Source organism: Medicago truncatula, chromosome 6 (genome assembly GCF_003473485.1).
Source record: "Medicago truncatula cultivar Jemalong A17 chromosome 6, MtrunA17r5.0-ANR, whole genome shotgun sequence".
Lineage (NCBI taxonomy): Eukaryota > Viridiplantae > Streptophyta > Magnoliopsida > Fabales > Fabaceae > Medicago > Medicago truncatula.
This window is the reverse complement of record NC_053047.1, coordinates 31,642,454-31,666,238: the sequence shown is the minus strand read 5'-3', so window position 1 is coordinate 31,666,238 and position 23,785 is coordinate 31,642,454. Positions and strand designations below refer to the sequence as shown.

At 33.0% G+C, this 23,785-nt stretch overlaps 1 protein-coding gene and 1 long non-coding RNA gene across 2 annotated transcripts; both read right to left on the bottom strand.

The window, feature by feature from the left end:
- Positions 1 to 13,500: 13,500 nt before the first annotated feature.
- LOC11438168 (kunitz-type trypsin inhibitor-like 1 protein) lies at positions 13,501 to 14,346 on the bottom strand. Its single transcript, XM_003619523.4, has one exon. The coding sequence runs from the start codon at positions 14,301 to 14,303 to the stop codon at positions 13,668 to 13,670; it is 636 nt and encodes a 211-aa protein (XP_003619571.1). The 5' UTR covers positions 14,304 to 14,346; the 3' UTR covers positions 13,501 to 13,667.
- Positions 14,347 to 19,352: 5,006 nt separating this feature from the next.
- LOC112422580 (uncharacterized) lies at positions 19,353 to 21,974 on the bottom strand. The gene is made up of 3 exons (XR_003013019.2): positions 21,169 to 21,974; positions 19,751 to 19,789; positions 19,353 to 19,657 (listed from the first exon to the last, which is right to left on the bottom strand). It is a non-coding gene; the product is annotated as an uncharacterized lncRNA (long non-coding RNA).
- Between the last annotated feature and the right edge of the window lie 1,811 nt (positions 21,975 to 23,785).

Below are 23,785 nucleotides of genomic sequence, written 5' to 3'. Positions count from 1 at the left end.
AGTGGAGGTATTGCACTTGTTGATAAGTGGTTGCGTTTCCGGACATGAGACACATTGTGGTTAATTATTACAATAGGTGTGTGGTCTTGTTGACAAATCATAAAATTGGAACTTCAGTATCTTTTTTCCCACTAATAGGGCAACCACCGGCGAAGCAAAAAACTCCCATAATGTGCCTTGGCTTAATTCTCAATCATTTTGTCCTTATTTATTTGAAGGATGGTTGTCCACTCAATTCATCATCTACATAGTGGATCAATCGCAAGAATGAAGAGGCATTGACTTGGGAAGATGAATATTTGGATCAACAACACCGGTTTCGAGATATCATGATTATTGAAAAGGGAGAGAAATCGCCACAACCAAAAAAGGAGTAAAAAAGGAGAGACATCGACATACGGAACAAAAACTAGTTTCTAAATTTGAGATTTTAGTTTAGTATTAAAAGTTTAGCCTTATACCTCGAAGATACTAAGTTAAATTATCATAGATCCATTGTAAAATGGTCATAATTAATATCAATTGAATCAATAAAAATATTTAGTTTTCCAATTTTAAAAAATAAATTATACTCGCATACTTGTACCAAAAAAAATATATATACTCGCATACAATGTAGTCTGAATGAAGTTTCTTAATTTGATTTTTTTTTTTTGGTTTTGTGTTGTTAGGTTCTCGAACCATAGACCTGGCATATTATGCATTATGCTTGTCAACTGAGCTAAGGTGATCGAGACTCATAATTTGATTAAGAAGCCATATTTTTGACAAAAACAAAAAAAAAAAGAAAGAAGCCATATTGAAAGAGTCAAATTATGTGCGCTCCTGAAATATAAAATCAGTATTACTCTCCTCTAAACATACACACAAAATTATGTTTCATTTATTCTTTTTTATGGAAAGATGAGTATTTGGATCAACAATACCGGTTTCGAGATATCATGATTATTAAAAAGGGAGAGAAATCGCCCCAACCAAAAAAGGAGTCAAACAAAGCTGAACCTATTTTGTGCGACACTTCCGAAAAAGCAAAACAAGAATTTGAAGTTATTGGGAAAGATGAAGAAGATTCAATTTCACTTGATGCGATATGAGTGATTTTTTGTCGGTGTTAATCCTTTTTTTTTGGTAGAAATTACACCGACATATTTTTTGGCGTCGATATTGTAACACCAATTTTTTATGGCCAATATATAACTAACATTAAGTAATTTATATAAATATATGAAAATATGAGTTTTATGTGGTGGAACTAGTGCAATACTTTTTTATTCGTTATTAATCATTACACATTACATATACTTTTTTATCGGTTCTTACATTTCATTTAATTTCAATATAATATATGATTTTTTTTTTTCATAAAGCTTGTCAGGTCAAACATGTCTGAGTTGCAAAAATTGAAGGCCGTGTTCGGTACTCCATTTTTTAAAAAGATAATTAAGGTTATGATAACACCGACTGACACTCTTGATGATTTGAAGGCACAACTTAACACATATTTTGAGTATCTTTGTGAAAATCAATATACACGTCACTTGCTTGATCGGATACCTTGCATGGTCCTCAGAGCAGGTAAAGATGAAGACATGTGGAAAATGGATATTTATGAGCCTTGGCTTATTCGTGACGATAGCGACGTTTCATTTATGTTTAGGTATATGTTGAAGATAATATATTATATATGTGTGTTTGTTACATTTGCAAATGTGTAGAATGTCGATAGATATTTTATGTAATGATATGAAATGTGTTGTTTAATTATGGACACTCTTTAATGTTTTTATGAATTTCAAACATTCCTCTAATTTTAACGAAATGTCGGATTGATTTAATTATGGACAACTGTAAAAGATAATGTATTCTTCTTGTTTATGACTAAGTATAAATGGTGTATGAGTTATATTGCCTCTGTAAATGCTCTGGTTGAATTACAGATAAAAATAGGCCGAAAATGGCTTGGTTGAATTATGCAGAAGTCACTGTCTGCATAATTTTTTTTCCTTGACAATTAACTGTCGATGGATCCGACGGCACTTAACTGTTGATAGAGCCGACGGCAGTTAAATATCCAGGGAATAGGAAACCGACGGCAGTTAACTGCCGAGGGGTGTTGTGGTCATTTAATGGTGTGTTTTAGCCTTATTATTAAGTGTGTGAACAACAAATTTCCACAATTTTTATACTATGGACCCAGTCAGTTTTGCATCATTGGGTCGTGTATCCCTTTTCGCGAACATTGTTGGTTGTGGACCATTAGCTCGCGGGCTCTATCGCCACGAACCCTGGTGGTTGTGCACCATTGGTTTGTGGGCTCCCATGTCATATGTCTCTTTTGTTCTTCTTCTTGGGTTTGTTCGCTCCTACATTCAAGCTCTACAAACTTTTATTGCGTGGAGCCTTTTGGAACTTATTAGTGCGTGGACATAGACATACGGAACAAAAACTAGTTTCTAAATTTGAGATTCTACTTTAATATTAAAAGATTAGCCTTTTACTTCGAAGATACTAAGTTAAATTATCATAGATCCATTGTAAAATGGTCATAATTAATATCAGTTGAATCAATAAAAAAATTTAGTTTCCCAATTTTAAAAAATAAATTTTACTCGCATACTTGTACCAAAAAAAAAATTATACTCGCATAGAATGTATAGTCTGAATGAAGTTTCTTAATTTGATTTTTTTTTTTTTTGTTGTTCGGTGTTCGAACCATAGACCTGATATATTATGTATTATGCTTGTCAGCTGAGTTAAGGTGATGGAGACTCATAATTTGATTAAGAAGCCATATTTTTGACAAAAAAAAAAAAAAAAAAGAAGCCATATTGAAAGAGTCAAATTATGTGCGCTCCTGAAATATAAAATCAGTATTACTCTCCTCTAAACATACACACAAAATTATGTTTCATTTATTCTTTCTTATGGGGATGAATATTATTTTTTTCTCCACGAGGAGCTCGTGAATTTATTTTTAATTAGGGACTGTATATATTTACAATTTTTTCTTACTAAAATTTATTGTTATTCGTACCAATACAAATTCAATATTGTTTTTTTTAACTTTAGTCCATAATATTGTATTTAGCCTAATAGTAGATGCTTGAAGATATTCGTACGATTTATCAATACTATATCTAAGCAAATACTACCTCCGTCCCTAATTAAAGGACTCTTTTGAAAAAATAACGGGAATTAAGATAGTGGATATTTGTATTAAATATGTTTGTAATTACTATTGTTTTGACAATTTTATCCTTTAAGAGAGAGAGTTGGTTTATGTTTTCAACATGTTATTTATTGCTGATTGAAGAAAAAGATGTATAATAAATAGGGACATGTATGTAAAGAAATAATTAATGTAGTTGGAAATAACAAAGGGGTCTTATAAAAAGGGACAAAAAAAATTCTCAAAAGGATCTTTTAATTAGGGATGGAGATGGTATATATTATGTCAAGTTGTCATTTTTCGTTCTAATTATACCATTAAGCCAATTTGTCTATAAGAATGATATTTTGTCTGTGTCATTCAGAAAGATAAGAATTTATGTTAGTTATATTGTTATGTATTGATATCATTGAAAAAGATAAGTATAGTTTGTTTACAATATGAAAGTGGAAAATATCTATCATCTTATTGGCCTGCATTTTCGACAAGCTATAAATCAAATGCAGTCAATAGAGTTTTTAACTTTGTATTTTGGAGATAAGTTAATATTTTCAACTTCGGAAGATATGTTTGATGTTTTTGTTGATGTTATCGACTTTACAAAATTTGGTGCTAGGAAGATTACTGTTCGATAAAGATTGAAGACTTCAAAAAGGTTGGTTTCAGATAAGATCGTATAACTGACATCACTAAGCCATGCTTTTGAAATTCAAAGCGAAGAGATGTTTCTAGGCCTTTAGTAACAATTATAGTTTCAAATGTCTGTGTGTAGGTAGTTTTTTATTATAAATAACAGTTTTTCATAGGGAAAAGAGGTCACAATACATTCAAATAGAAAACTTACACTCAAACTAGCCGCATCTAAACTTACACTCAAACATTGTAGAGGACTATTGTATATCAAGGAAATTTATGGTTGTGCTCAAAGGACATCATATGGGCTACCACGTGCATGCTTTATTGCTACTAAAATCTGTGACGACAAGCCTATTTTATTGGATGAGATACAACATCATTGGGATAGGTTATGTATGGGTCAAGAAAGTAATGAAGATGGTTTTTCTATCGAGGAGGAGTGGAATGGTATTTAAGAACTTCTCAAGAAAGTCCCTTATCAAATGAGGCTAGAAATGAAAGAGGATTTTCAGTAGTTGGTGTCGCGTCATTTTCTGGAGATCAAGGCTATTTGATTAGCTTTTGACTCACTAATTTATTTCACGGTTGAACATTTAATTTTTTTAAGTAAAAGGGGAAAAAGTTCAAAACACCCATGTTGAGAGATTTAGGGTTCGGGGGTTAGTTACATAAAGGGAAGGTATTAGCACCCTTTATGTCCGTAGTACTCTACAGGAACCTCTTGATTTTATTTAATTAATGTACTATAACTTGCTTGTTTTTTTGTTTAAAAGAAGGAATTAAAAAGTAGTGAGAAAAAGAAAGTGAGGCCTAATTTATCTACATTTTTTATGATTTGGAAGGACATGGTCCTCTGCCTACGTACCCGTGAGGGATCAAAACCTCGTAGTTCGGGTAGAAATTGACATTTGATTGGTTTGTGTTTTTTATTAGTTTTGAAAAAGGTTATAAAATAAAAGCCAAGTGGCAAATAAGATTTGGTTTGTATTTTTTAATTTAAAAGAAAATGGACTCAAGGTATGATTAAATTGACTGAAAGTTTGATTAAGAAAAATAAAATAAAAAAGGATCACTTGATTTTGGAATCAAGGTTTATTATGAAAATATTTTTGTGATTTTGATTATTTGCATGTTTTTGTTGTTTTTGGAATATTAAATGAAAATTAAACTAACGGAGCAATAAAAATAAAAGCGCGTGGATTTTTGTAGTGACGTTGGATCACCACAAAATCCCTAATCTAATTTTTTTGTATTTTTGAATATATCTAAGGCGGTAAAGAAATAAAAGGACACACACACCCACACACTTTTCTCATTTATATTTACATCGGACCTAAATACATTCTAATTGCTGGAAAATAAATAACAATAATTAAAATGCTAAATAGAAATAAAATAAAATGCAAAAATGCTAAAAAGAAATAAAATGCAAGAAAATAAAAGAAATGGACTACCGAATTAAGGGACAAAAATCACCGAAGGGACAAAATTCCGAAGGGACTTATTCTGAAGGGACAGAAAAAGAGGGAGAAGAAAAGAATAGCTCGTTAACACAAGCTAAATAGGGAGAAGAGAGAAAAGTTCATTGACAACTCAAGAGAACTTTTGGTGTGTGTAATTGTGTGGAATGATGGCTCTATTTATAGGTGAGGAAGTTGATGAAAAAAGGAAAATTAGTTTAATGGAAATGATGGAGAATTATGGTGAATTTTGAAAAAGGAATGTTAAAGTTGACACTTGACTTGAAAAAAAAATTTAGACCTTGTACTTTTTATTTTTGGACCTATTGACACTTTTTTTTTTTTTTTGGGACACTAATTAATTAAAAATAAATAAAATAAAATAAAATAAATCTAATACAAAATAAAATAAAAACAAATTAAACTAAATTATATAAAGAAAAATAAAATTAAAAGATGGAAAATAAAAAATATTAAATATAAAAATAGTAACTAATCTTAAAATTAAAATTAATAAAAGATGGAAAGAAAATAAAAAGAGAAAAGAGGTCCCAACTCGGAATAAAAAATGAGGTATTTTAAAATACCTCCCAGCCGAAATTTTTTTTCACCGAAAAATCAGAGATCGATCAGAGTCAAGTGACATGTGTCAGTGGAGCCTTAGGTCAAAAATTGGGGTATGACAGATGCCCCTATTTAAGTTTCTTCGTCCGGATATTTGAAGATAAAATCTTCGATTTGACGAGTCGAAGAGACTTAAATACAAAGTACACAATTTTTTTACCTAAGATGCTATGGATGCATGTGATGCAATTTATGAATGCAGGATGATTTGACTCGAATGAGAAATAAAAACGGGATACCCGAATTCGTTGAAGAAAAGGGGTCCGACTCCAAGGGGAATGTAGTTTCACTGGGGAAAATGATTGTCTACTATCGTATTGATAGCTTAACAGAGACGATTGATACTTTTACCTAACTATCGATGAGATAGCTTTAATAAAGGTAAGAATGAGAGAAAAACATCGTCTAACTACCGATGAAATAATAGCTTAACAAACACAAATGATACTTTTACCTAACTATCTATGAGATAGCTTAACAAAGGTAAGAATGAGAGAAAAACATCGTCTAACTACCCCTGAAATGATAGCTTAACAAAGACAAATGATACTTTTACCTAAACTATCGATGAGATAGCTTAACAAAGGTAAGAATGAGAGAAAAACATCGTCTAACTACCGATGAAATGATAGCTTAACAAAGACAAATGATATTTTTACCTAAACTATCGATGAGATAGCTTAACAGAGGTAAGAATGAGAGCAAAACATCGTCTAACTACCGATGAAATGATAGCTTAACAAAGACAAATGATACTTTTACCTAACTATCGATGAGATAGCCTAACAAAGGTAAGAATGAGTGAAAAAACATCGTCTAACTATCGATGAAATGATAGCTTAACAAAGACAAATGATACTTTTACCTCACTATCGATGAGATAGCTTAACAAAGGTAAGAATGAGAGAAAAACACCGTCTAACTATCGATGAAATGATAGCTTAACAAAGACAAATGATACTATTATCTAACTATCGATGAGATAGCCTAACAAAGGTAAGAATGAGTGAAAAAACATCGTCTAACTATCGATGAAATGATAGCTTAACAAAGACAAATGATACTTTTACCTAACTATCGATGAGATAGCTTAACAAAGGTAAGAATGAGTGAAAAAACATCGTCTAACTATCGATGAAATGATAGCTTAACAAAGACAAATGATACTTTTACCTAACTATCGATGAGATAGCTTAACAAAGGTAAGAATGAGAGAAAACACCGTCTAACTATCGATGAAATGATAGCTTAACAAAGAAGATTGACAAGTTTTACCTAACTATCACATGAAGATAGCTTAACAAAGGTAAATTTAGAGAAGACAACTTGGTCAGTTACATTGGGGATGACACTTTTGAGAGGATAAGAATTTGTAATTGCAAGCTGTTCATATGAAGAAACTACCACTTGTTGTTTGGGTAAGAACCAACCAAAGAGACACGGTTAAACAAGACTCTAGGTGACTAATGCAAACATGTGTGAATGATGTTGTATATATATTGTGTATGCATGAATGTATGAATGTGATGAATGTATGAATGAATGTACGAATTTTATGAATGTACAAATGTTATGAATGTATGAATGTGCAACTGGTACGACTGTATGACTGTAGGACAGGTAACTCGATGAACCGAGACAAAACAGGTAAGATGGGAGGCGGACTGATATCGCAGTACAAACACTCGGCAAACTTCCTTGGAGATGATACTATTGTGAACAAATCGAGCCGTTGACGGTGTAAGAACCTGGCACAAGGTAGCAATTGATGCCTCCTGAGGGTAAGCCCATTGTTGATAAAAAGTTTGGAAGAAAGTCGCCATTTGTAAACCGGCACAGAGTATACTTCCATTGGTATGCTTCAACAGTCGTTTTTTTTAGAAATCCCTAACTTTTGCCTGGACCGTCCTTTCAGATTTTCAGTCCACTGAGATTATATTCCTTTTTTTGTGCCCCTAATTTTTGCCTGGACCGCCCTTTCGGGTTTTTCAGTCCACCGGGACGCTCTCTATTGCTTAAGCCGCCTTTTCAGGTTTTCAACTTAGCGAGCTTTGATTTTTTTGAATTTATTTATTTTTTTGTATATATTTTTTTTACTGTGACAATATCTTGTTCAAGGCAGAGGTCCTTTCCATAGTGCTTAGCCCTGTTTCTCTTCTGGAGTGTAACCGTTCTCGAGGTGAATGTTGAGGTACGCTTCCCATACTCATGAGTTCAAAGTGAGTGTGTTTGTTTGTTCACACTTTTCAAAAGATGTAAAAAAAGTTTTTGTATTTTTTTGAAATTTTTTGCTTTAAGTATTGCCATAGAAAATAGAAGAAATTTTTCAAATAGAATAAATGAGAGTTCCAAATAAATGGACAAAGGCTCAAATTTGATGAATTGAGTGGTGACCTACTAAGGGCATGGCTCCACGAATCTTTGAAAAATTTGGAAAATGGTAAATGTATGGGATGGTACATTGAACACAATAACCGTTATTCTCCCTAACAACTTTGAATGCCCTTGTTTCGAATCTTTGATCTGCAGATGCTTCGAATCAGAGGTCTTTTGATAGCTGGATGCCCTAAGTGGATTGTGCCCGACCGGATGCAGTTACTTTGTCTTTTGATCCTTAACTTTTGCATAGATCGTCCTTTCGGGTTTTCAATCTATCAGGATAATCATTTTTGTTCATGTCTCTAATTTTTGCCTGGACTGCCCTTTCGGGTTTCAGTCCACCGAGACGCTCATTTTTGCCTAAGCCACCTTTTCAGGTTTGCGACTTATCGAGCTTTTATTTTTGACAGAGTATTTCTTGACTGCACCGGCATTCATAGGACGTGCGAGTTTGTTACCATCCGTAGTTGTAAAAGTCATTGCACACGAGCCTTCATAGTTAGGCGTCCACTTGCCCCTGGAGTCTAGTTGGAATGATAGTACCATTTTGGGCACAAAGTTTCCTCCTTGAAATTTACGGGGACGAACCTTCTTGTTAGAAGTTTGTTTCAACCTCTTTTGATATAGTTGTACAAGTTCGTCATGTATTTAAATTTAATCAAGCTTGGATTTCAACAGAACTCCTATTGACGGGACTTCGACCTCCACGGGAAGCATGGCCTTCATGATGTATGTTAATGAAAGAGAGGGTTGCCCCTGTTGAAGTGTGTACTGAAGTACAATACTCATGAAGTGCAAATGGTAGCATTTCGTGTCTGTCTTTGTAAATGAAAGCCATCTTCTGGGCAATCTTCTTTGATATTTTGTTCGCAGCTTTGACGGCTAAGATGCCCCGGTATGTGAGAGATCTCATCGGGTGCCTCTTCACTTTCCTCTTCTGCTTCGGATACAAGGAACTCAAAGTTGGAAGAGAGTACATGGTTAATGTGTTCAACGGGTTTATTAATGCATGATTTGATTATTGATTTTGACAAGTAAGTATAAGTTATGATTATGCAGATATTTGACAATGATTAAAGAAAGATTTTTTTTTTGGTTTTTTATATTACCATTTTCCAAGAAGAAGCACAAAATGAAAACAAAGTCGGGATCAAAATGACCTTTTTATTAATGATGATAATTCTTAAAGCAAAAAGCCCTACACAAGTTCACTTTCATCTCGGGCGGGACGAAAGGATATTTTTGTTTTGAAAAGATAGTAAACAAACAAACATATCACTGGAAACAAATCGAGTAGCAAAAGAAGACATAAACGTCGACCCAATTGCAGATACACACTCGGATTCAAATTCTTGAAAGACAAAACATCGTCGTCGATCAGCTTTTGGACTTCAATCTTCAAAGAGAAACAGTGCTCGATGTCATGGCCGGGTGCTCCTTGATGGAAGGCACATGCGAGGTCAGCTTGATACCATACTGGCAACTCGTTAGGCACCGGAGGAGACGTCCTGGCCTTGGCAAGTTTCTTCTCGAGCAATATGGGAAGTAGCTCCGCATATGTCATTGCGATTGGATCAAACTGCATCCTTGGAGCCTGTTGTTGAGGCTGCTGTTGATGTTGGTGTTCAGGCCCTTGCTGGGACCGCAGCTGATTTTTGCGAAGCTACCAGTGAAGCTACCAGGGTACTCAGTCTCTTTAACTCGGCCTGGAGTGTTGCTACCTCTTCACGAATGCTCGTGTATCTCTTGGTCAAACTGATATGTTCTCTCTTTTTGTTTGCAAGAGTGTTGTAAGTGCGAGTTGGCTTTGGACGAGGATAGTCGAGGCACTTTTGAGATGGATTGACCCGTTTTAGAAGAGACACAGTGTGAGACTAAAACTTGAAATTATGAATGCTAAATGATGCATGATATGCTTATGCAAAAAATAGACACATTTTTTTTTGAAGGACTTGTCAAAGTAATTGTAAACTTGATAAGGAACATTGTTTTATTTGAAAATTGTGAAGATGTTGCAATTGGTTCCCTTTTCAAAAGTAAGAACGAAACCAAGGATAAAAGTTCTTAACAAAAGCTAAAGCTTAGTTAAGATTTTTGAAGTTTGGATTTCTTGGTGTTCTTCCTTACAAGGTCCGTATCTTTGATGTTTACAAGAACTTATCTAAGTCCTTCGATATTAGTGAGAAAAATGTTTTATGAATGAATGCATGTATGCATGATTATGCTAAAGAACATGGAATGTATGGTGAGGTTAAGTCCACAATGTTGGAGCTTAAGAGTAACAGCGCCATTTGGTAAGCACTATGGTTTCAAATTGCACTTGTAACAAGGGTTCTACCAAGTTCCCAAAGTCATTAACCACTTCTGAATATTTATCGGGTGACGAGAGTACTCTCATTCCAATTAACATCCGTCGGAAAGTCTCGTTTGGGTGTAGTATCGCGTATCAACTAATTCAAGAGTACTCTCAATTAGCCACCACACTACGTCCTGAAAGGCCAAGATGGGTTAAAGGTGACTAGAGGTCCTCAACTTCAATGGTCCCTTGAAAATAGTATGCCAAACATGAGTACTCACGTTGACAACATATACTTCCAAGATCCCTCCGTTGAGTGGGGTTATCACATGTGCCAATACCGAAGAGTACTCTTGGCATGGAACTATGATTATACCACTGTCATATCTTAAATCTCTCTCAAGCTCGGGTGTAGAGCTTATCTCACCACTCACGTTAGAAAGAAGAAAGAAGAGGGAGAACATATATACATGTATTTCCATCTTTTATTTATTTTTTAAGCAAGTTATAGCACAAAGAATTTAAATAAAGTCAAGTTAGGCTAAACCCTCTAGGGGGTCCCCAGTGAAGTCGACATTTCTGTCGCGTCATTTTTTGGAGATCAAGGCTATTTGATTAGCTTTTGACTCACTAATTTATTCCACGACTGAACATTTAATTTTTTAAGAAAAAGGGGAAAAAGTTCAAAACACCCATGTTGAGAGATTTAGGGTTCGGGGGTTAGTTACATAAAGGGAAGGTATTAGCACCCTTTATGTCCGTAGTACTCTACAGGAACCTCTTGATTTTATTTAATTAATGTACTATAACTTGCTTGCTTTTTTTGTTTAAAAGAAGGAATTAAAAAGTAGTGAGAAAAAGAAAGTGAGGCCTAATTTATCTACATTTTTTATGATTTGGAAGGACATGGTCCTCTGCCTACGTACCCGTGAGGGATCAAAACCTCGTAGTTCGGGGTAGAAATTGACGTTTGATTGGTTTGTGTTTTTTATTAGTTTTGAAAAAGGTTTTAAAATAAAATCCAAGTGGCAAATAAGATTTGGTTTGTATTTTTTTATTTAAAAGAAAATGGACTCAAGGTATGATTAAATTGATTGAAAGTTTGATTAAGAAAAATAAAATAAAAAAGGATCACTTGATTTTGGAATCAAGATTTATTATGAAAATATTTTTGTGATTTTGATTATTTGCATGTTTTTGTTGTTTTTGGAATATTAAATGAAAATTAAACTACCGGAGCAATAAAAATAAAAGCGCGTGGATTTTTGTAGTGACGTTGGATCACCACAAAATCCCTAATCTAATTTTTTTGTAATTTTGGATATATCTATGGTGGTAAAGAAATAAAAGGACACACACACCCACACACTTTTCTCATTTATATTTACATCGGACCTAAATACATTCTAATTGCTGGAAAATAAATAAAAATAATTAAAATGCTAAATAGAAATAAAATAAAATGCAAAAATACTAAAAAGAAATAAAATGCAAGAAAATAAAAGAAATGGACTACCGAAGGGACAAAAATCACCGAAGGGACAAAATTCCGAAGGGACTTATTCCGAAGGGACAGAAAAAGAGGGAGAAGAAAAGAATAGCTCGTTAACACAAGCTAAATAGGGAGAAGAGAGAAAAGTTCTTTGACAACTCAAGAGAACTTTTGGTGTGTGTAATTGTGTGGAATGAGGGCTCTATTTATATGTGATGAGTTTTATGAAAAAAGAAAAATTGGTTTAATGGAAATGATGGAGAATTATGGTGAATTTTGAAAAAGGAATGTTAAAGTTGACACTTGACTTGAAAAAAAATTTAGACCTTGTACATTTTATTTTTGGACCTATTGACACTTCGTTTTTTTTTTTTGGACACTAATTAATAAAAATAAAATAAATCTAATACGAAATCAAATAAAAACAAATTAAACTAAATTATGTAAAGAAAAATAAAATTAAAAGATGGAAAATAAAAAATATTAAATATAAAAATAGTAACTAATCTTAAAATTAAAATTAATAAAAGATGGAAAGAAAATAAAAAGAGAAAAGAGGGCCCGATTCGGAATAAAAAATGAGGTATTTTAAAATACCTCCCTGCCGAAATTTTTTTTCACTGAAAAATCAGAGATCAATCAGAGTCAAGTGACATGTGTCACTGGGGCCTTAGGTCAAAAATTGGGGTATGACAATTGGCATTTCATGACACCACAATCCTGTCTCCACCACCACGAAAAGTACAAACCAAGGGGGTCAAGAAAAAGTGGATATTGCGAGGCCTAGAGCAAAAGTGGCATCGACTAGTTGAATCTCTTCTTCGTGGGAGCGTATTGATTCCAAAAATCTGGATAGTCAACCGTCACCGTCATCAACAACGTCATCATTTCCTAAAAGGAAAGGTGCTCGTCTTGGTAAAACATCACGTTCCCCACTTTCACCACCTACTCGGTTTCCAAAGCCAATTTCGGTTACAACGTCTATTCCGGTTTTGAGCCCTATTGATTATATGCCAAAGTTCATGGTTCCATTTAAGGAAAAAGTTGTGGATGTTATAGGCGATGGACATTGTGGATTTCGGACTATATATAGGCGAGTTCTTGGGATTGACCAAAGAAAGCATATCATAATTCGTAGATATATTATTCAAAAGTTGAAAGATCATATATATTATATGTGGGAGTATATGCGGGTGAGGATCGTTATAACTAATTTTTTTTTGAGGTGGTAGATACTATCAAGCATTTATCTTAGATTTGGTTCGTGCGTATGCAGTTGGGGCCTCCTTGTTAACTTATGGGTGGTTCTCAAATCCATTTATCTTTGATTTTTGTTAAGGTTGTTTGGTAGGGTACACTTTGTTAATTCTTTATTATTGAACTCGTTGAGTATTAATAAAATTATTCTCTACGGTTCAAAGAAAAATAATAATAGTCGAAGAAATAATTTTAAAACAAACACAACAACAATTTCCATTATTCTTTTAGGGATTAAATACACGTTTAAACCCTAATAGTAGGCTCTTTAGGTGGCTTATAGCATGCATAACCTTTATAGAGCTAATATTACATAACTTCGTATTATTCAATAGTAATAGCTTGCCATCTAATTCAAACAACAGATCTCTCAGTTCCAATGGCAACATGCTCAAAGACAACCTCATATGGATCATCTTCTGTAAGAATGAGACGCCGTCCATTCTTATCATCATACCTCCCAATATCATGACAAAGACCTGGTGGAGCAGTGAATGTAGGACAAAACACAAGTTTGTATCCAAAACCATGTTTCACGATTTTAAACTTACCATCTATGATATGCTTACCTATATAGTCTTCAATACCACCAATACCAACCCATGGTCTAGGGAAATCATCTTCAATCAGCAACCACTTCGAGGATTCGGCACACTCTGGCTTTTCTGGAAATACAATATCCACTCTTGACGTGTCTGTAGATATCAAATCAATAAAAATTTCAGCGTCAGTGCTAAATTTTACCGGGAGACCGTTGACGACCTCAGAATAATCTTGAAGTACAGTAAGTGGACATGATGAGTTTCCTGTTTCACCAAGCTTTACTCCACCACCAGCAGCTCCAAATATAGATGGCTTAACATAGAATCTACTAGAAAAGAAAATAGGGTTTCCATTTGAGTCACGCACTTGTTCAGTAAAAGCTAATGGAAAGTAGGTGGCTAAGGCAAAGAGTAGTAGAGAAAGGGTGGTAAGGAATGTAGGCTTCATGGTTCCAAATGATCGATGCTGTTTATTTGTTTGCAACCGTAGTATGGTTCAAACCTCTATTTATAGGACTTGTTTTAAGACTAGCTTAGGAAATAATTGATTTGTATCTGTAAGACATGGTTCATGTTTTATTTAAATATTCAACAATGATATTTAAACAATATAAATTTTCAAACACTGGTTCAACACCTTATTTTATCTATCTCTTTTATGTTAGTATAAATCGTCAGTTTATCATATTTTTCAAATCACTTTCTCTTATCTCTTCAGGTATCCACAAAACATTATTCTTAAATATTTTATTTAATTAACATATATGAAGAAAACTTTTTTTGTTCCTGATTGTATCAAAACTTTTTTTGTGCAAAACAAGTTAGGTATGCCTAACTTAGATTTGTTAATTTCTAAGGAGGTTTGGTTTGGCCCCCTCCTTCTCTTTGTTTTCTCTTTCTTTTGGTTTTATATATTTGGCAGCTCAGCTTCTTGCTAAGTCTGTCTCCTTTTGCTTACAAAAAAAAAAAAACATATATGAAGAAAAACCAAAAAATATATAATAATAATAATAATAATAGATTAAATAATAATTTTATTTATATATCTTCCTTTACAAATAAATTACTTTTTGTTTTCAGACCTTGCAAATATATGACTATTTGTCTTTTGTCTATGATGTTTCATTTTAATCCTCGTGAAATATATTTATATTGGAATTGGTCCTGAAAATATTGGAGTATTTGATTCAAGTCCCTCGAAATAAGGATTAATGAATATTACAGATACCAACTTCAATATAGATAAAATTATGTTAGCTCAGTATACCAATCAAGAATCCCTGAGGAATGCCGAGAATTCTTCTTATACACTTGTTTCATGCATCAATTCTTTTTTGAGATTCATCGATATTGAATCAATCAAAAATCCTTCTACACTCATTCCACTGAAATAGCCCTTACTCCAGTTTCTATTCCTTCTGCACACTTGTGTCTTCAAAAATCAATTTTGCTAACTTCAGGTTCTTCACTTTAGACTCTAATGAACTTCAGGCTCTGGGAGATCTTTAGACTTTGACAGTCAGCTTCTGATGGTCTTCAGACTTTGATGTCTTCAGACTCAGACTTGCAACTAAGCTTCCCTTGTAAATTCTTTTTCTCTCATTTGTTCTTCCAGAACAAATACCTTCTTTTAAGACTTATAAATTTTAGTCTATGATCCTGCACACTTGAACAAATATTAGTATATCCAATATAACTTTTAACATCTTGTTATCTTCAAAACTCAAAGGGGCATTGTTAAATACATTTTGTTCCAACAATCTCTCCTTTTTTGATGATGACAAACATTAATGTTAATAGTCAATTGTTGTTAATCTAATTAACAAGTTGACTTTAGGGTCTGAGGTTTTTAAGCTCCCATTAAGTCTAATAGCTCTTAAGGTGAGGTTTGTAAGCTCCCCCTGAGTTCTATTCAAGTTAATTAAATTTATATTAAGCACAAAAACGTCACTCAAAATTAATTCGCATGAAATCCAAAGACTAAGAGATAGGAAGAAAATTCTCCTAAATTAATTTTAGTCTATGATCCTACACACATGAACAAATATTAGCATATCCAATTCAACTTTTAATAACTTGTTATCATCAAAACTCAAAGAGGCATTGTTAAATACATTTTGTTCCAATATGGGAAGGTGAACTATGGCGAAACTCTTTATGATGTTTTGAGTCCCTCTTCCTGGAGCCGCCCTCTGCATAGACAATAGGAGCTAGCTCCCGCATAGCATAAAGATCAGCATCCCGGGCTGCAAGGGCGTCCACCACCTCTGATGGGACGACCCCCCTCTTCACCATAGCGAAACCATCGAATATGCGAGGAAAACTGGAAAGGTCAGAAACAAGTAAGGACAAAACAGACAGCGGGAAAGACCAACATAAACATTACTCACCAAAAATTCTCCTACGGTGCTTGGTATCCCTCCCCTGGATCACTATCCTGGTTTCAATCAAGCGAGACTTGCCAACCGACTTAGACAGGTCCTTCTTGTCTTCACCTTTCTCTAACTCAAACTTCCGGACAAACTCCTCAAGCTCAAACTTGATTGTCGCCTCTTTAGGAGAAAGAGCTTTTTCCAGTTCATAAGTATATATACCGGGAGAACAATCTTGATGCTCATGACTCCATAAGTGAGGAAACAAAGGAGCATGTTCTTCATCGACAGGAAAAGACGGAGTACTTGATGAGCCACTGTCATACCCCAACTTTTGACCCAAGATTCCATTTCACTTTGTCTTTTGGCCCGGAATATTTTTTTGTCCTTTCAAGAAAAATTTCGGCAGAGAGGTATTTTAAAATACCTCATTTTTGGTCCACTTCTTTTTTATTTTATTTATTTTACTTTAGTCTTTTTCTTTTAAAAAAAAAATTACTTATTATCATTTTTATTTTTATTATTATTATCATCATTTTTTTTTAATTTTTTTTTCTTTTTATGTTTACTTATTTCTCTTTTTTTATTTAAATTAGTTTTAAAAAAAATATTTAAAAAAATGCCCAAAGGGTCTAAGGCCGATACCGGCCAACGCCACCATTCATGGCCAAAAGCGGTCTCTAATTTCCAATTTCAGAAAGTGGTCTCTAACACCATCAAGTTCATTAATCAAAAGCGGTCTCTAATTTCCAATTTCAGAAAGCGGTCTTTAATTTCTATCAAATCCATTATTGAAAAGCGGTCTCTAATTTCCAAATCCATCAACCAAAAAGCCTTTAAATCACAGCAAAAATCATCAGGAAAGATCATTAATGAGTCAATAATTAGTGTTTTTATGTATTGATTTTAGTTTATTTTATTTAGATTTTATGTGTTTTTATTTCCTTTCTATAACTGTTTTACTTCAATTGCAAGTTATTTAATTTCAAGAACAAATATTTCAAAGATTGAGTCTTGGAGCAAAAGAAAGGAGATTTGGAGCTGATTCGGGCCAAAAATATGAAGATTATTTGCAAAAATATCAGGCATGACCGCGCCAAACCCAAAGTTTGAAGCTCAATGGCCAAAGTCAGAGAGTTGGCACGGCTCGTGCTGCCAGTGGCACAACCGTGCGCGACTATGGAAGCCCTTTTGCTGCTTTTGCTCAGAGTGTTGGCACGACCCGTGCCTGTGGTGGCACGGCCGTGCCAATGTTCCAGCTTCCTGTTTTGCTATGTTTTTTACCTTAATCCCATGGATTTTCTTGTGTAACACGCTAGTGATTTATTTCTTAGGGCTTAAGTCAGTATTAAGCTATAAATAGAGCAACCATCGGACATGTCTATTCATCTTTTGTTCTTGAAAATTATAAGTGACAATTGTTTCTTTGAATAAAAGTTCTCCTTTTTATTTTCTTATTAATTTTATGTTCTTCTTCTTCTTCTTCTCTATGTCTACAATGAACATGAGTGAGTAGACATCTTTCTCTTGAGATTGTTGGATGAGTCTAATGACCTAATCCCTATCAAACCAAGCGTTAAACCCTAATTTTATGTAAATCTATTTTCTAATTTAATTCACCGTTTTTATAATCAATAACAAGTATTAATCGAAGGATCGAAAGATGAAGTTTAATAGTGTTATTGATTAATCACAAATATCAAGCAAAGGATCGAAAGATGAAGTTTTGATATTGGAACAAGTTAAATTAGACAAGGATTTCAAAACATGAGAATAGTCCTAGAAAACCTTGAGACAATAAAGTTTCATGCTTCAAGGGATTCAATAGCAATTAACCATGAGAATAGGCGTGGTTACTAACGAAACACACTCATTGAGACCGAAAGGAGATGTGATAGGCTAAAGAGAAACTTGTCTTTAGAAAATAGGTTCAACATAAGGTTCTAGGTTAGGGTTTGGTTTGTGAAGGATTTGTCACCAAGATGAACCAATAATCACAAGGCGCTTTTTTTATTATATTTTCTTTTAAAAAACAAAATCCAATCTTTTCAATTTGAACTCTCATCTAATCATTCTTGAAAGTTAATTGAATTCATAACTCCATGTCGGAACGATACTATTTTATTACTACTTCGTAAATCGTGCACTTGCGGATTTACCCTGCTGGGTATTTGTATTGTCTGCATTATTGCAAAAACAAATATCCTTGAATGTGCAAGTTGGAACAATTGTTCCAACATGTGTTTAGGCATCTCTATAAGATGTTGGATATGATGTTCCAACATCCTAGGTTCACATCTTTTTGTACGCGCGCTCTTTATTGTTTAAGGAAACAATATTTCCTTATCTTATTGACCAAGCAACGCACATATCTTTACAGAATCAGCTGTGGAATATTTCTAAAGTAGTATTTATATTTTAGGAAATATTTGTTATTGGTTGGAACGATCCTAAAGATGTTCCGACATTTTAGGACTTTCCATATTTGTTTATGATTCTTGTTTTGCAGATTAGCTGAACTGATCTGCTTTGTGTTGAAGCCCAACTAAAGTATTTAGCCCAAGCTGCTACAGTATATAAGGGAGACTTCAAGAACAAATTGATCATTCAAGTTGTCATACTAAAAAGTTTAGATTTTTAGGGTTTTGAGTCTACATGTGCTCTATTCTTTTATCTTTTGTGATGCAAGTTTAGAACCTATATTGTGAACCTTTCTTGTATCGTTTGTGATACTTGTTTAGGACTGTGTGTGATTTTGATACTCACTACACCATTTATTCTCTCTAACAACACCTGAAAAACGTTGCCAGAATTAAGTAAAATGTTGCCAAAGAGTATAGGGGACGTTTTTCAGGTGTCTCCTATACGAACGTCGCCTAAACTAAGGGAAAAGGGGACGATTTTCCAAGAACACCTTACGCGATGTTTTTAAGTGTTACCTTAGAGTTAAACAATGACAACAGTTACAAACCATCCCCATAGCTTATTGGCAGAATCTTTTTTTTGTAAATATATATATATACACTAAAATTGTAACTTTTTTTTTAAAGAGTGGCAATTATCAGACACTCCTCATCGGATCAAATACATTTTTTACAACCATTATCCAAACCAAAACCTTGATATAAAGAATGATAATAAAAGTTATTAAAGCCTTACACATTTGTAGGTTGGAAAGATTTCCAATCCCACATGAGATAGTGATACATTACAAACAAGTATAATTCGAGATATTACATCAAGTATTGCTTACAAAATAACTTTTGACAGCAAAGTACATACAAAATATAATCATTAACATGGAAGTGACAATCTTTACTTGATCAATCCTTTCTTTATCAACATTAGAACCATAGTGAAACTTTAACTCGTAAGTTCGTGCTTGATTCCACGATAAAAAAGCATCCTAAAGGCCCAACCAAAATAACGCCTATGATGAAACATGAAGAGTATGCAAAAATGAATCTGCTATCATAATTTTATTTACAAAATAAGAAAAGTAAACTTCAAGAGCGAAACTTACAACTAGCATTGACATATCCAATTAGTACCATCATAGAACCTGAAACAAATATCAAGGAATAAAGCATCAATTAAACATCATACATTCATTCGCTTTGTTGTTACTTTGTTCTTTTTTACCTATAATCAGTATTCTTCTTTACATGCATAAGTAATTTGTAGCTTTCCAAATCTTATCTTCATAAGAGGTAATTGAACATTTTTTAAATATGTCTATCTATGATTAACAAAAGAAAGCCACATTGTTGCACAATAAAGTCCCCTGAATTATCTCTAATTTTTAGAAGCACATCACAAGCCTCGTTTAATTTCTACCAATTCAAATGATGTCAAGATAAACACACGCTTAAAACTTCCCATCCACCAATGAGCTAGTATCTAGAATTAAAATAACCCAATTGTCTTATCATGAATAACAATCCAACAGATATAACCGATACCGATGACAAATTTAAAAGATATTCAACAATAGGCATAATTAAATCAAATTTAGTACAAGTTGAAATATGCGTATGAATACCAAATAGTCATTGTTGTCAAAAACACCACATTAGACCCCCATTATTCAATAAGCCATTGTTATAAGATATACTATTTTACTCCTACCTAAAAACCACTGCTCTCTTTTCACAAAGACACACCAAAGATCATTTTTCAAATTCGTAACAGCCTATGTTTACCACATTAATATCTCAATGTCCTATATTAGTATTTTAACTTCTATTTGACTCAATATAGCATTTATCAATCACAACAAGAGACTAATTCCAATCTATTGGATAACTAGAAACTTATATACATACTATGTAATATCTTTATATTCTAAAGGATAAAATATAGTTTTGGTCCCTGCAAATATGCCTCGTTTTGGTTTTAGTCCCTGCAAAAAAAATTTGTTGTTTTTGATCCCGGTAAATATGTCTCATTTTGGTTTTGGTCCCTGGCTCCACTTTTGTGATAATTTGCACACGTGTCACATGATGACTTAACCATTTATTAGAGAAATAGTCCCTGCAAAATCTTTTGATTTTGAAAAAGGTCCCTGCAAAATATTTTGTTTTTGGAAATAGTCCCTGCTGCAGGGACTATTTCCAAAAACAAAATATTTTGCAGGGATCAAAAACAACAAATTTTTTTTGCAGGAACTAAAACCAAAACGAGGCATATTTGCAGGGACCAAAACCATATTTTAGCCTATTCTAAAAATCAACTAGTGTCACATGAGGTGTTCTAACAAATCGTAGTATTAATTCCCTCTTCATCAACAAACTACTAAAAGATTAATTCTACTAATCACCTCGTTCTAATACATTTTTGAATAAAAAATCTTTTATTAATTAAAATTTCAACCACATATCAATTTTGTGCTAATAATTTAGTAACATTGTTTAATAATTTCAAGCTTACTAAAGAACATACCTTGTTTATTTTGAGAGCAGGTTTTAAATTATTTAGGAAAAGTCAATAATTCTTAATCTTCTTCAACTCTTTCTTCTTCCCCAATTCCATTGAAATTTCAACCCATACCAGTTCAATACACATACTTTGGGTGAGAGGACTCCACATGTAACAACAATTTCAGCCAAACATGAGAATTGAGAAAATTAGGGAAATGGATTTTCATGTTTAGGCCAACTCAAAGAGGAAAAAGAGGAAATTAACTCACCTTGCTTCAATCTCAGTCCCAAATTGTCTCCGGTGTGGTGGTTCACGGCAGCAGAGAAACTCCAGTACGGTGGTTTTTCCCAAATTGGTACAGTTACCACCAAATGAAGTGAAAAGAAGGAATTTGTTAAAAATACAAATGAAACATAAAAGTATAAGGATAATAATTTACAGTTGCACGTGGAAGATATCCGGTTTAAAAAAAAAATATAAGGATACTAATTTACATCTACCTAAAAACACTAAGATGTAAGTTAGCAAGTTACACCCACCTAAAATTATTAAAGTGCAAGTTAGAATTATACACCCACTTAATTATTTACACTTATTTTTATAACTTATAACAAATAATTTATACTCACTTTCTTAATTCCTCCCACGGGTGTTGCAAGCGTAAAAACAAGATAAGGTGCTTGTTTTTTTTATTTGAAAAATAAAGTAAATTTGACAATAATATCCTTTAAATTTAGATGACATAAAATAAAGAAATTTGGTTTTTTAGTAAAATACAAGTACGTGTACCTTGATAACTTGCACTTTAGTGTTTTGGGGTGGGTGTAAATTAACGGCCATATATATATATATATATATATATATATATATAACCAAAATCCAAATCAAAATGTTATAAAAAAAAAAACTATTGTTCGTAATTTTCAAATGTTAGTGCAATAAAAAAAAACTGAGTGTCCGTCTTTTCGCTAGTAATATCAAAGAAACTTTTGCTCTCTTTATTGCGCTAACGTTTGAATGAGCAGCTTCTAAAAAAATAGATTTTTTTTAGAGAAGAGAGAAAATACCATTCAAAAAATAGAATTAATTTTGTAACAAAAAATATCTTTTTTATGGGAATTTCTACGATACACCTATAAATTAAGGTGTACGGGTACTCTTACTTCAAAAATCTATAAATTAACTATCATTTTTATGAAATAAAGAGCTATTTATTGATATTTGTATTTTAGAAAATATCATTTCATAAGAAAAAACATAATTTTATAGTTTATAAAAGTGATACTAATTTTTTTTACATTTTATTGTAAAAAATAATCAAAATTCTCTATTATGAGTACTAAAAATTCAGAAAAATTAAATTTTATTTTGTAGACGTTTTTGATAAATAAGATTTGATTATTATAATCATAGGTGGTAGGAAACAATTCTTTGGATGTACCATATAATTTGCCCTTTTATATAGTTGTATCCAAACAAACTAAATTATTTGTTTAAAAAAAGTGATTTTTATCACGGTAAACAAACGCAAAATAGAATTCAGATTTTTCATAAAATCTCTAATTATTTTATGTCAAAATCACTTTTATTTTAATCCATAACAAACGAGCCCAAAAGTTCACTTTTATTTTTTTATATAGCAACAGTAATTTAATATAAATAATATAAATCCTTATCTTTTTTAATACCACCAACAATATAACATTAATATAGGAAAATTTGTTTAAGGGTATAATTGGAATTATAAAAAATTCAGCCTAAAATTTATATCTGTATTTTCGCTCTTTTTATTACATTAACGTTTGAAAATTATGAACGATGTCTTTTCATTTCAGATAACACTTTTGTCATTTTTTTCTTCTCATGATTTAACCATTTTTATTATAAAATATAAACATCGTTGTCAAAGCAGAGCAACACTCTAGAAATGTACCCAGAAGTATTTTAGGGGACAATTAACAATCGTTGCCACAGAGATAACAGAGTAACACTACAAAAACGTCGCCAGAAGTATATTAGGGGACGTTTTTCAGGGATTGTGAAAATATTTCTAGCAATAGTCAGAAAACGTTGCCTTAGCGAAATGGTGTAGTGACTCTTGTGAAAATGTTTACATGTTGCTTAAAAAAGTGTTGCCAGAGACAACAAATGGTGTAGTGACTCTTGTGTACTACACCGTAGTTGTGAATTGTTTGTTTTAAGGTAACTTCAACTTTGTGTTTGTGTTTAGGTCTGATAGGTCACAGGGGCTGTGACTGACCATTAGGATAGTGAGATGAGATCTCAGATCTAGGAGTTCCTAGGTTGAAGTCTATACGGGTAGGTCCTAGGTCTTTAGTGTAAACGAGGAGTTTGCTGAGAGCTATAGAATAAGGAGTACACTAGTGGATTTCCTTCCTGGCTTGGTAGCCTCCAGAGTAGGTGTGATTGTCGCCGAACTGGGTCAACAAACTCATTATGTTCTTTACTTTCCTGTCATTTATTTTCTTGTTTTAAATTCTATTTATTTCGTGATGTTGGAACATTGCACTTGGCTTGCCGGCCATCGCAGCGGAATCTTCACCACCCTTTTTATTATTATCATTTAGTATTTTAATTTTTGTCATTTATTTATTTGCAATTAGAATGTATTCTGGGG